We start from the raw sequence: 13,223 nt of genomic DNA on the forward strand, positions 1-13,223 counted from the left end.
GTAGAAAGACCAGTTAGAAGGTTATTATAATTGTCTTGAAGAAAAATTATAAGAATCTGAACAGTGGCAGGAGGAAAGAGAGATTTGATAAACATCATTGGTACTATTGGGTAATGGGTCCTGGTAATGAACAGGACCCATTACCCAATAGCAGGGGTTCAGAAAGAAAGAAGAGTCAAGAATGACTCCTGAGAGAAGTAAGGAAGATATGAAGTAAGGCTGTGTCAGTAAAAATGGAAAGGAAGGAGTTGATTTGAGAGAAATTAATGAAGCAGAAATGTTAGAAGCAGCTGAATGACTAGCTTCAGGGTCTGAGGAAGAAGGAAGAGAAAAGGAAGACCCCTCTGTTCTTGGCTTGGACTAATGGGTGGGTTGTGGGGTCATTAATCCAAATGGGAAAAACAGGTGAAGCAGATCCCGAGGGAAAGAAAATGTCAATTTTTTAGCACATTGGATTGGAGGTGCCTGAGAGCTATCCTGGGAGAGACGGCAATAGTTCTGAAGCTAGCAAGGAGTTTAGAATTGGATAAGGATAGTGTGCCTGGCACATGCTTTATGACAAGTCTTGAACTCCATGAGATAGTTACTAGTGTTATCCCTACTTCACAGATGAGAAAAAGCTTAGACACAGAGCACCTAATTTATCCAAGGTCACCATCTGGGTAACTGCTGGAGGTAGGACTTGAATGCTGGCGGTCTTGATTCCAGAGCCTGTGTGAACCACTTGACAGTGTTCACCTGTAAGTCATCAGGAGCACTGCAGGTTGAAGGCCTGGAGAGTATGAGGGGTGCAAAGGGGGACTAAGGACAGAGTTTCAGGAAACACTAATATTGAAAGGGAGGGCAGAAGAACAGGGGATCAGAAGACTGCGGATGGCCCCATGGAAGCCAAAAAGAGAGAAAGTTTCAAAAAAGAACTATTTAATAGTGTCACTTGATGCAAATATTCAACTCAGATGACAGAACTTGACAAATGGAAGGGCAGTGACATTACTCAGGGAGAGTAAGTTTCCCAAGAGGCTAGGGCAAGGCTGCATTGAGTTGAGGAGAAAATGAGATAAAGTGAGAGAGCTCCAAAAAGCTGAGCTGTGAAAAGAATGAAGACTCAGGAGGCTGCTAGAGGAGGGGTGTAAGTTTGGGGAGTTTGTTTTGTTATAAAAGTAGGAGGATCCTAAGCATTCTTTCATACTCGATATACATTAGTAAAAAGTAAAATCCATGAATAGCTCACTAAAAGCCTGTAAAAGACTCAGGTATATCACTATCACTAGACTGGGAAACATCTTAAATACAAAGGAGTTTTTGCACACTGCCTCCCGTCACCACATCTTCAGCTCCTGATCACCCCCACTGGGCTCTACTGGGCCTCTACTACCAACTGGTGGATGCTCTTCTCCAGCTCTAGACACACAGACCTTTCCTCAGTTCTTCAAACACACTAAGCTCTTTGCCATCTCAAGGCTTGCTGTCTCCTTTTGCTGGGAAACTCTTGCCTTATCGTGCACTTGGCTGGCTTTTTCCTGTTCCTCAAAGCTGCCTTTGCAAGAGGACTTCCCTGACCAATCTACAGAAGTCATACTCCTAGCTTATTCTTCATCACTGAACTCTATTTCACGGAATTCTTTTTCCTTTACAGTACTCAATCCAATCTGTAACCACTTTATTTGCTCATATTTTATTGGCTGCCTCTTCCACTACAATGTACGCAATCATGATGTCAAAGATGTCTGGCTTGTTTGCCTCTGTGTCTTCAGCCCTTAGAACAGTTCCTGGTAAGTAACATGTGTTCAATAAATATTTGTTAAAGGAACTATATAACTCAATTTCTCCCTCCGTCACTTTCCTCAATTGGGATCATGCACACTGTTTCTTAAATCTAAGGCCTTTTCTCACTGTCTTGACTTATATATGCACTTTTATTAGATACCAGGATCTCTGCTGCAAGCTTTATTTTTATCATTTCATTTAATCGTCACAATAGTCCTCTCATATAGATAGGTCCTTTTAAAATTATATCTCCATTGTACAGGTGAGGAAACTGAGGACGTTGTACAACTTGCCCAAGTTCAAACAAGTGGTGGAGCCGGGATCAGAATTTAGTTCTGACGTCAAAAACAAAACAAAGCCAGGCCACAGCTCACTTCAAGTGTGGGCACATACTCTAGTTTGGGAAGTCCTTATTTACCTTTGTTTATGTTGTTACACCTACTCCATCCAGGCCACATCCTAATCCATAAATTCAAATTTCACCCCCTCTTCCCGCTTGCTTTCTGAAGGTGGGAGGCGAGAGCAGGGAGTGCAGGGCTGTCCTGAACTTCCAGTTCCCAGCTTCTCCCAAGGAGGATGCATGTAGGGAGAAGAAGAGATCCAAGCGTTAGCCACTTACCTCTCAGGACTGAGGACGAGGTGACCCGGGGCCTAACAAGTTACTGTCGGATTCTGGAACAGAAACCGACAATTCCAGCCCCGCAATAGTAGCCAAAACGCTTACCTTAACTGCCACCTCCGGAGCGGAGTCCACCGCCACTGCCAGAGAGGACTTATCTGAAGACGATTTAGTCAAGTGCATAAGGGAGTCCGCAGCTGGCAGCGAACACCGTCCACCCTCACTGTCCGAGTCCGATTCGGACCCTGAACCCGAACCATATGAAGCAGCCAGAGATTCGATCGCAGCCGACATGACGGCAACAGACACTCTGCGGAGACCAGGCCCTAGCGGAAGAAGGAGTAGCTTCAGGTCCTGACAGATTGCCATGACACACATTATTTAGCTCCTTTCCTACGAAATCGTTTATATTTTAAAACAATCATTACAGTAGATTAATTAGTATTAGAATAAGAACAACAGGACTTGGAATTTTGAAACATTTACTTAGGGAAATAGAATTATAATAGCTTATAACTTTCGGGACCTTTGCGGCTAGATTAAAGACTACGAGTTCCGAAATGCCTTGAGGCCTCGAAGTGCTACGCTTCCGGCGTGCCGCGCGGCGGGAAGTGGGAGAGGCACGATGGGAACTGTAGTTTAGGTCAAGGGGGCGGGGCGGGGTGGGCAGGCCCCTCTTTGACCCCGCCCCTGAATGGTAGATTCATTCAATTGGCTATCATCTTTCCTCATTCCCTGGCCGAGCACTGTTCTCTCCGTCCCCCTCCCCCAAACTGAGGATTGGGCAATACCATAAAGCCTCAGGAAAGGGGGGGGGAAGAGAGATATTCATTTCCCCCACTGATGGGTGAGTGGGTGGGGGCTGAGTTTCCCAGCACAGATGCATCTGGGTACTGGGAGCTGAAGAGGAAAGTGAGAATCATAAGTGGGAAGACCTTGACTGGCGGGGAATAGCTCCTTTTGGGAAAGATGGGGGATTAGGTGGCGAGAGTCCTGCGGTTCCCCCTGCTTCAGGCGCGGGTCTTCGAGCCCGGTTGTGGAGAGTCGCGCGCTGGGAGGGGGCAGCTGGGGGGCGGCGGCGGCGGCTCGCGGTGTTGTTCGCTCGCGCGTCGAGCACACGGTGGGTCCGGTGACCGGCGGTCGTCGCAGGCGGCGTTCCTTGTGGCCCGGTACCTCGGCCACTGCCCACAGCGGGTTCCACCGGGAAGCCTGACAATCCTGGAGGCTCTAGGTGGAGTCCCTGGAGCTGAGAGGGACCGGCGGCCACCGCCGAAGCATGAAGAAGGGGTAAGGCTAGAGCCCCTCAAGATTCCTGGGTGAGCGCGAGTCTCTTAGGAATTGTTTTTTTTGGGGGGACAGGGTGCCAGGAGAGGAACTCTTCCTCACTGGCCAGAACGGAGAGGTGTGCGTGGAGCACTAACCCAGCAAAGGTTGCGAGGATGGGCGCGCCTACCCCGCGACGGCCCCCACCCCCATTCGCGGGTTTCCAGAGCTTCGGCAGCCAGACCGCCGGCCCGGCTGGGTACCCAGGGACACGGCGGCCGGCGGGCGCACCTGGGGCTCGGTTGCGGGGACCGCCCCGAGGCTGCTCTAGGCGGGGAGACTGCGGGTCTTACTTAGGTGCCACCGCCTGAGAGCCCCTGCCCCCGCGGCCTGCCCCTGTACCTCCTCGCTCTGGGGGAGGCTGCGGCACCCGGTGCCGGAGAAGCCCCGCTCGAGATACGTGCCCGAGGCTCTGTAAAGCCAGCTGGTGCGTTTGCGTTTTTGCGCTGCGCGTCTGTGTCTAAAGAGACAACGGTAAAGCGAGTGCGGGGATCTCTTTCTTCGCTAGAAGAGGAGGCCAAGCGCGGTTCTAGCCTCCGATGCCTGCTATGGGGAGGGGGGTGCCTTGAGCAGAGTTAGGGAGCTGCTCACCCAGCTCCGATGTCAGCAGGACTCGCCCATTGTGCCACCCGGATAATTATTCAACTCTGCAGCATCCATTGCACCTTTCCCATTTTTCTTTTCCCCTTGCTGTAGCATGCCCCCTAGCTTCGGTACTCTGACGCCTTCTGTTGCACTTGCGGATGATGAACTGGAATAATGGTGAAAAGAAAGCACATCTGACATGAACATTCATAACCTGTCCAATAGCCGATTAATTAACTAATCCCCAGATAGACTAGATACTTGAATACGACTCAGTCTAATTCTGTCCTTTTCTATGTAAAGTGTGCCTAGGATTATATATAGGTTTTTTTGTTTTGTTTTTTTGTTGTCGGTGTTAGATCCATGTATTAGCTAAGTCTTATTCCTGTCCGGTAATTGATGTAATTGATTTATTGGTTATTCAACCCGTCTAATGTTTTAAATTTAATTTGTATAGGAGATAACTTTCATTTTCCTAATTGTTGGTAGCACTGTATCATAATTACAGATTCAGTCTCAGTCTTTGAACTCTCCCTTATGCTCTAAGTTTCTGTTAGGAAAAGTGTATTTTTTAATGTCCAATATTTGATATAAAATTTCTCAAGTTTTGAATAAGGGAAGTTTTGTATTTGTTTTTCAGTAGCGGAATATTTGATTGCCAGTTCTAGCCTTCGGTTGAAAGAAAGGAAGCACTTAATATTTAAGATGGGGTTTTAACTGCCATAACATTTCCTAAATTTATCTAAATTTTACTTTTTATTCAGTTCTTTTCTTTGCAATATCATGTATTTAATTACTTGTTATAGAATTTCTTCTCATTTTTCCAACTTCTGTCTACAAGGATGGGTAGGCTACAATTTTGCACGATCTACTTGAAAAATGAAATATTTTTTGAACATGGAAGAAACAACTGTTGGTTATTTATTATGTTAAAAACTGTTTACATCCCACTATTTAAAAATAAACGATTCACGACCAAAAATAAGTGTTTTATTTTTCTTTTTGTGATCCTCCTTTTCCAGCTTTTCTTGTTTAAGATTGTTGCCATAACCCTCTTGGTAAAACGGAATTGCACATAGACATTGCAGAGGCAGTTGTTTTAAGATACGGTAATTGTTTTATGGCACTTGGAAGTGGCGCACATATAATATAACTTGATGGTGTAGCATCAGTTGCTTGTTAGGAAATGACCTTGCAGTTTACAAAATGGACACCTTGTCTTGGTTTCTTTATATGTAAATGGAAATAAACCCATTTATGACACTAAGTAGTATGCATAAATTAAGTAAATATGTTTTCATGACGCTTTCAAAGAAAATTTAAATATTTTAGCTAATGAACGAGGAAAATATTTCAGTGTAAAATACAGTGAAAAATGTCATTAGGAATTTCTGTGGCATGTTAGAATGGATGATTTACATTGAATTTTGCTTTGGAGACATATGGCTGTAAATTGAAGAATGTTTCTCATCTATCAAGGTATTTCCAAGTGCTTGATTTTCATTATCACAGTAGCTAGTAGCTTTTGATTTTATTATCGTGGGATTAACTGTTAATTTTCATAGCAAAAACTATTAAAATATATTATTATTACTTTTACCAAAACAGTGCTTTTAGTTACTTTGTGGGTAAACTTCATATAAATAAGACTATTCAAATGTCTTTAAAGTTACTATTGTATAGCTTCTATTTTTGAGAATTAATTTGATGACATTTTTAATGTTTTCTTAAATGACCAACTAAAATTTAGCTGTCATTATTACTTGGATAAGTACAGTTTACTCAAGGTTTTTCTAAGCTTCTTGAGGACAGGAACTGACCCAGTGCTTATTGTCATAAATCTGAAATTGCTAGCATAGTGTTTAGCAAATAGTATAGGTTTAATTTTTTATTGGACAAATAAAATGAATGAATGAAGACTATCCATTGATTTAATGTACCATATAGACATTTTTTAAAAGATCTATCAAATAAATTTTTAATTCATAAAGCTTATAGCTTTATCTCAAGAGAAAAGAAAAAAAATGTATTTGGAAGTTCTTTGAACTTCATTTACCTGTTCAGGCATAATTCCTTTAGCCACACATTTTTTGAACTAGCACTAAATACTGTATAATGCATACATTGTCAACCTTTCGTTTATGAAATGATAATAATTTTCTCCTTATTTCTTACAGGTCACTTCATGAAAATGTACATTAAAGGTTTTTTTCCCTAAATTAGATGAGTATAGATATATGTTTGATTCTTTTTGACTTTTCATTTTTCCAGTAAAATATTAATAAAAATGTGTATGTAGAGTATATCCTGTGCTAAATGTGCCTGAGTACCTAATTTTAAGAATAAGTGACCTCTAGGGTGGAGATTTTTATAAAATGAAGAATCTTGTGTTTTTAGTTTATCATATTCAGTTTATAATTTTGAATCTTTGTGTAGTGGTAGTTCCTAACTTACAATAGGATTAATTATATTTTAAAACTTGTAAAATGGTTTAGAACTTGGAACTTACGTTCTCAGAAACAATATGCTTGGTTAGATTTGCAGACAACTCACCAAATTTAACCTATAATATACTTGAATTTTAAGAATAGACTAATACTATTAGAGAGTTGTAAAATTGTATTATTAGTTAATATAAATACTATATTGAAAATACCTATTACATTGAAAATACCTATAGGTATAATACCTATACCTATATTGAAAATAATGTGTACAACAATCTTTCTGTGGGAAAATCAATTCAGAATCTACCTTGAAATGCTAGGAATACGTTTCTTTTGTGCTAGACATAACAACGTTATTAGGAACTTGTCCTCTGACACCCACTGGACATGAAGAGGAAGATTTTCCTCAGTTCAGTGAGTGGTGCAACCTTACATCATCTGGGGCAAGAGGTCAGAGAATGAGAAATTGGAAGGAGCTAAGATCTGTTTTGTAACGTTGGACAAGTCATTTTACCTCTTAAGGTCTTTGGTTTTCTCATTTATAAATTGAGAAGGTTGAAGTAGATGATCTCTGAGGTTCCTTCTGGTTACAAATAAAATTCAAAGGCGTTTTGAATCTAAGTGTAACCCTTTTTTCTGAGAGTTCATTTTCCCTTTCTAATGTGACTGCTTATATACTTCCTGTCAGAAAATTTCTCCTTTCTGGATCTACCTCTGGAAAGATTATAGTCTTACTCTTTTTCTCACATGCCTATTCGTGGGAGCAAGACTTTTTAGGTTTTTAAAGGAATTTTTGTTGTTGTTACGGTTGCTGTTTTGTTTGCTTTTGTTTTTATTCTTTTTTTAAACTCCCAGCACCACCAAGAAACAGAATTAAGATATCTCCAGGGAAATTGTTTTAGAAGGCAAAAATATTGTAACTAAAGTTGTGGAGTGGGTGTATGAAGGTAAAGAGTTGGAATATGACCTGAGAATAGGGTTGTCAGATAATGTACGGGGTATCCTGTATTTTTATTTGCTAAATCTGGCAGCCTTGCCTTGGGTGCTGTGGATCTTTTGGCCGGGCAAGAGTACGGTGATGGGGTGGTTGGAGGCAGAGGGAGACAGGGAGAAAGTCCTCCTTGAGGACAGGGCAGTTTTGTTGTTGTTGTTTTGGTTGGTTGTTTTGTTTTGCCCTCATTTTTGCGTTTCTAGTACTTGTTCTTTAAGCTAAATGGATGTTTGAGCTGATATAATTACGACGGAAGAGCAGGTAAATCTCTTAGGAAGGTGGTAAGATCAAGATGCTGTGAGAAAAGGGGTTATGAAACACAGCTGTGTTTGTCATATACACTGGAGTATTTTGTAGGTTTTTAATTAACTTCTTATTTGGAGGTTAATAATATTCAAGAATAACAGGTAACAGGGTAACGTGGTCTCCTAAGAGGAAAAGAAGTACCATTGCATGCTTGCTCCGCGTGCCAGCTACTGTATAGGTACTGTTATATTTATTGTCTTACTTATTTGATATCATAGTCTTATGAGGATTTTATGGAAGAAGGGGGTTAACTGAATTAAACAAGTTCATCCTGCTCAGCAGGAGCACAGGTTCCCTGGGCACCACTCTCTTCCCTTTACTGCTGAAGCAGCCATTTTAATAACTTGATAATAGTAATTCTGCCTGTCTGCTACCTCTCCTTCATCTGCATTTGCATAATCTAGTGGTGATTGTCCCATGCTAAGCCAATTATTCATTCAGCACATAATTAGTGAGGGCCAACTAGGTGCTAGATAGATACAGAAAAGAGAGTAAAATAGAGGTCTTGATTCTCTTAAGCAGCACGGTAAGAGACTGATACTAGAGAAAGGCACACATTTATCATTAGAAATTGTGATGAGCGCTCTAAAGGACAAGAACAGGTAACCTAGTTTACCTTGGAAATCAGGGACAGCTTCTTTGAGGAAAGATTGGTGGACATTACCTATGTGAAAAAAGAATAGAAGGTAAAGAATGCGTGGAAAACAATTTTTGAGATGGGAAAGAACTTGGCAGGTTCAAGGGACTAAAGAAAGGCCAGAGTAGATGAAGCTGAGCTGTGTAGTGGGCAGGAGGGCTTTTGGAGGTAAACGGGAGGCAGACCAGGCAAGGCGCATTAGCTCTGGCTCAGTGAGAGGTATGGATTTCTACTTTAAGTGTATTGGGGAAGGCCATGAGGAATTTTAACCAGGTTAATCCTGAATCAGTTCTGTCCTTTAAAAAGATCGCTCTGGCTTAGAGGGGGCCAGGGAGGCCAATCACAGTTCTGCCCATTTCTGTAGTTTATTGGTCCAGTTCTAGACGCCCGCACTGAGCCAGGCTACTCAATTTTTCCTGGGTCCTAAGTGCCCAGAGGGTGGAATAATTTGTTTTCTCTCCAGTGGCTGAAGCTATAAAACACAAAACTGAGAAACTGTTAATGGCCTTGTTTCTTGCCCTGTGAAGTAGATAAGCAGGGGCATCTTGAAGAAAGAACAAGGAGAGAAGCAGATACAGAGTCTTGGCTGTGTTCAAGTGACTTTGTCCATGGTCCTGAGATTGGGTTGCAAGAGGCACCCTAGTATCTTTGTTATAAGTTGTCCTTTGTTACACAAACTAGTTGGAATGATATTTTTGGTGCTTGGCAACCAACTAATTGAGTCCTAGATTAAGTAACTTGTACAAGGTCACAACGGTAATAAAAATGGTAGAGGTGGAACTTGAATAGAGATTTCAAAGTCCCATTTTTTCCTATAACCATATGCTGCCAAGCCACCACTCCTTAAATTAATGATTCTAAAGTGATTCTAAGGAGGTGGGTGTTGGGTGTGATGACACCTGTTGGATGATGATGGCAGCAGTGCTTTATTTGGGGTATGTTTTGCAATGGTAAAACTTCCTGGCATTCTTTTCCGTTGAGTAACAGTTACTCAGGTCTACTCTAAAAAGTTAGCCTTTCTATAATGACTAACTCATTTGAAAAGAAAAAGAGAAAGAAAAAGCTTGTGTGTCAGGGAATGGATTAACTCATTTGATTCCTCTACTGAGAAATGTGAAGTCTGTTATGTTTTCATGTTATGCTACAAAAGTAAGCTTTTTTGTTTTCCATTCTTTGATAAGACGTATGTTGTCTTATATCTGGGTTTTGTTTGCTTGTTTTTTGGTAAATTTTTGTAACATAAATGTGCTCTATATAAAGCCAGAGAATTGTGGAAAGGTTAAGCAAAATGGGAGGAATATGAGAAGCATTTTATATTTTAGTTGGAGAAGAAAACTAGCACTCATTTATTTTGAAAACCAAAATAAAAGCTTTGTGTGATACACCATAATACATGGCTAGAAATCTATCAATTTTGTTGATATTTTCAAAGGACCCTTTTTTGTTTCATTGGTTTTCTCTGTTGATTTTCCATTTTCAATTTCATTGATTTCTGCTCTATTTTTAAAAAAATTCTTCTGATTACTTTAGGCTTATACTGCTCTTCTTTCTCTAGTTTCCTAGGGTGGAAGCTGAGATTGATTTTAGATCTTTCTTCTTTCCTAATATATGCAGTCAGTGCTATAAATTTCCCTTTAAGCTTTTGATAGATCTCACACATTTTGATGAGTGGTATTTTAATTTTCACTTACTTCACAATATTCAAAAATTTATCTGAGACTTCTTTGACCCATATGTTATTTAGAAGTGTGTTATTTAGTCTTCATATATTTGGGGATTTTCCAGCTACCTTTCTGGTATTACTTTCTAGTTTAATTCCATTGTGGTCTGAGTGTATACGTTGTATGATGTCTGTTCTTTTAGGGGGAGGGTGTTTTACAGCCCAGAATATGGTCTATCTTGGTGAATGGTCTGTGTGAGCCTGAGAAGAATGTGTGTTCTTTGTTGTTGGGTGAAGTACTATATAAATGTCAATTAGATCCAGTTGACTGATGATTCTGTTCAGTTCAACCCTATCCTTATTAATTTTCTGCCTGTTGGATCTGTCAGTTACTGATAGAGAGGTGTTCAAGTCTCTGTAATAGTGAATCCATCTATATTTCTCCTTGCAGTTCTGTCAGATTTTGCTTCACATATTTTGGTGCTCTGTTGTTAGGTATATACATTGAGGATTGTTATGTCTTCTTGGAGAATTTATACCCCTATCATTATGTAAAGCCCCTCTTTATCCCTGGGATATTCCTCTGCTCAAAAGTGTCTGCATTCTCTGAAATTGTGTCTTTATATTTAAAGTGGGTTTCTTGTAGACAGCATATAGTTGGGTCTTTTTTTTTTTTTTCTAGTGCACTCAGATGTTCTTTTAATTGCTGTATTTGAACCATTCACATTTAAAATGGTTATTGATACAGTTGGATAACTATCTACCATATTTGTAACTATTTTGTATTCATTACATTTGTTCTTTTTTTAATACTTTTGTCTCTTTCAGCCTTCTTTGGCTTTAATTAAGCATTTTATATGGTTTCATTTTTCTCTCCTTTCCTTGCATATCAATTATATTTCTTTTTAAAATGTTTTTAGTGCCCTAGAGTTTGCAATGTACATTTACAACTGATCTAAGTCCACTTTCACATAACATTATGCTGCTTCACAAGTAGCACAGGTATCTTATAACAGAATATATCAGGGACTTCCCTGGCGGTCTAGTGGTTAAGACTCCACACTTCCACTGCAGGGGCCACGAGTCTGTTCCCTCGTCGGGGAACTAAGATCCCGCATGCCTTGCTGCATGGCCAAAAAAAAAAAAAGTAAAAACAAAACAAACCCCAGAATATTCCCAATTCCTCCATCCATTCCTTATATCATTGCTGCCATTCATTTAATTTATGCATATACTATAATTACCCAATACTTTGTGGCTATTATTACTTTGAACAAAACAGTTGTCTATTAAAATCAAAGAGAAATTAAAAAAATATTTTATTTTACATTTATTTATTCATTCTCTGTTGCTCTTCCTTTCTTCTTGTAGATCCAAGTTTCTCATCTATGTTGTTTTCCTTCTCTCTGAACTTCTTTTATCTTTTCTTTCAAGGCATGTCTACTGGTGACAGATTCCCTCAGTTTTCACTTGTCCAAAAAAGTCATTACTTCTTCACTTTGAAGGGTAGTTTCTCTAGGTTGGTGCTTTTTCTTTCAATACTTTAAATATTTCACTCCACTCTCTTGTTCATGGTTACTGACAAGATGTCAGTGTAATTCTTATCATTGTTTCTCTATTCGTAAAGTGTTTTTTCCTCTGGCTTTTTCAGTATTTTCTCTTTGTCTTTTAGTTTTCTGCAGTTTTTCATTCTTGGTGTAGTCTAAGCTTCATGGATTTATGGTTTGGCTCCTATCATTAATTTTGGAATATTCTCAGGCATTATTACTTCAAGTATTTATTCTACTCTTTTCTCTCTTCTCTTTCTGGTATTTCCATTATACATATGTTACACCTTCTTTAATTGTCCCACAGTTCTGGGATATTCTGTTTTCTCATTCTCTTCTCTCTTTGCATTTTAGTTTGGGAAGTTTCTGTTGATACTTCTTCAAGTGCGCTGATTCTTTTCTCATTTGTGTCCAGTTTACTGATGATCCTATCAAAGGCATTCTTCATTTCTGTTGCAGTGTTTTTTATTTCTAATATTTCTTGGCTCTTAGAGTTTCCATCTCTCTGCTTACATTATCCATCTGCTTTTGCATGGTGTCCACTTTTTCCATTAGAGCCCTTAGTAATCATAGTGATTTTAAATTCCCAGTCTGATATCATAAAACCTCTGCTATATCTGAGTGTGGTTCTAATACTTGCTTTGACTCTTCTGACTATGCTTTTTCTTTCCTTTTAGCATGACTTTTAATTTTTTTTTTTTTGTATTTATCTGACTGAGAATTAGGCTGTGATTACTGTTTGCTGTAGCAGTAGGTGTCAGAGGTTTCAATTTCCTTTAGTGTCCTTGTTTTTGTTTCCCTTGTTGTCTTTGGATTTCCCTAGAAACACCTTCTTAAATAGAGTTAGAGTGTTACATTTTTTTTTTCAGCCATAACCCTGTTATTGTGTAGGAGCCCTATTCATGTGGTGGTAAGGTGTAGGGGATGGAAAGTGGTCTATAACCCTATGATAAGATATCAGTCTTTTGCAGGGTCTGTGCCCCTGAGTCTTCACAAATGCTTCTCAGCTTCCGCTCTTCTTTCTGTAGGTATGTCAGTAAGGCTAGAGTGGGCAGGAATTGGGTAATTTTCTTCTCCCCAAGTTGGATAAAGCTCTGGCAAAGTCTTTTCCTTTGCTGAATAGGCTTTTGTTGTGGAGAAATCTCTGGACTTATATCAGAATGGTTACTTTCCCCCTCCTCTGGCCAAACAGGAGGTGATTTTTCTCTGATCCTCACTATGATAACCTTGTGGGGCATAAAGCCCAGGAAAGTATAGCAGCCCATACCTCCTTAGAGGAGACCCACAGGAGTTTTAAACTTTCAAACTAGTCCACAGTCAGTGTCCAGCAACTTGTTGAAG

The 13,223-nt window shown here is 40.0% G+C and overlaps 2 protein-coding genes across 2 annotated transcripts in view; one reads left to right on the forward strand and one right to left on the reverse strand.

Moving 5' to 3' along the window:
- Positions 1-2,730, reverse strand: part of CDC40 (cell division cycle 40) — a 54,838-nt gene extending 52,108 nt beyond the window's left edge. The window contains exon 1 of the mRNA XM_027088737.1: positions 2,492-2,730. Coding sequence (XP_026944538.1) covers positions 2,492-2,680 — 189 coding nt within the window. The 5' untranslated portion in view covers positions 2,681-2,730. The remainder of the gene's footprint in view (positions 1-2,491) is intronic.
- Positions 2,731-3,128: 398 nt separating this feature from the next.
- WASF1 (WASP family member 1) overlaps positions 3,129-13,223 on the forward strand; it is a 93,918-nt gene continuing 83,823 nt past the window's right edge. Inside the window, exon 1 of the mRNA XM_027088750.1 lies at positions 3,129-3,702. The gene's annotated coding sequence lies outside the window, so the exon portion shown is untranslated. The remainder of the gene's footprint in view (positions 3,703-13,223) is intronic.

The sequence above is a fragment of the Aethalodelphis obliquidens genome, unplaced genomic scaffold (genome assembly GCF_003676395.1).
Source record: "Aethalodelphis obliquidens isolate GAN/ISIS:26980383/991018 unplaced genomic scaffold, ASM367639v1 scaffold3, whole genome shotgun sequence".
Classification (NCBI taxonomy): domain Eukaryota; kingdom Metazoa; phylum Chordata; class Mammalia; order Artiodactyla; family Delphinidae; genus Aethalodelphis; species Aethalodelphis obliquidens.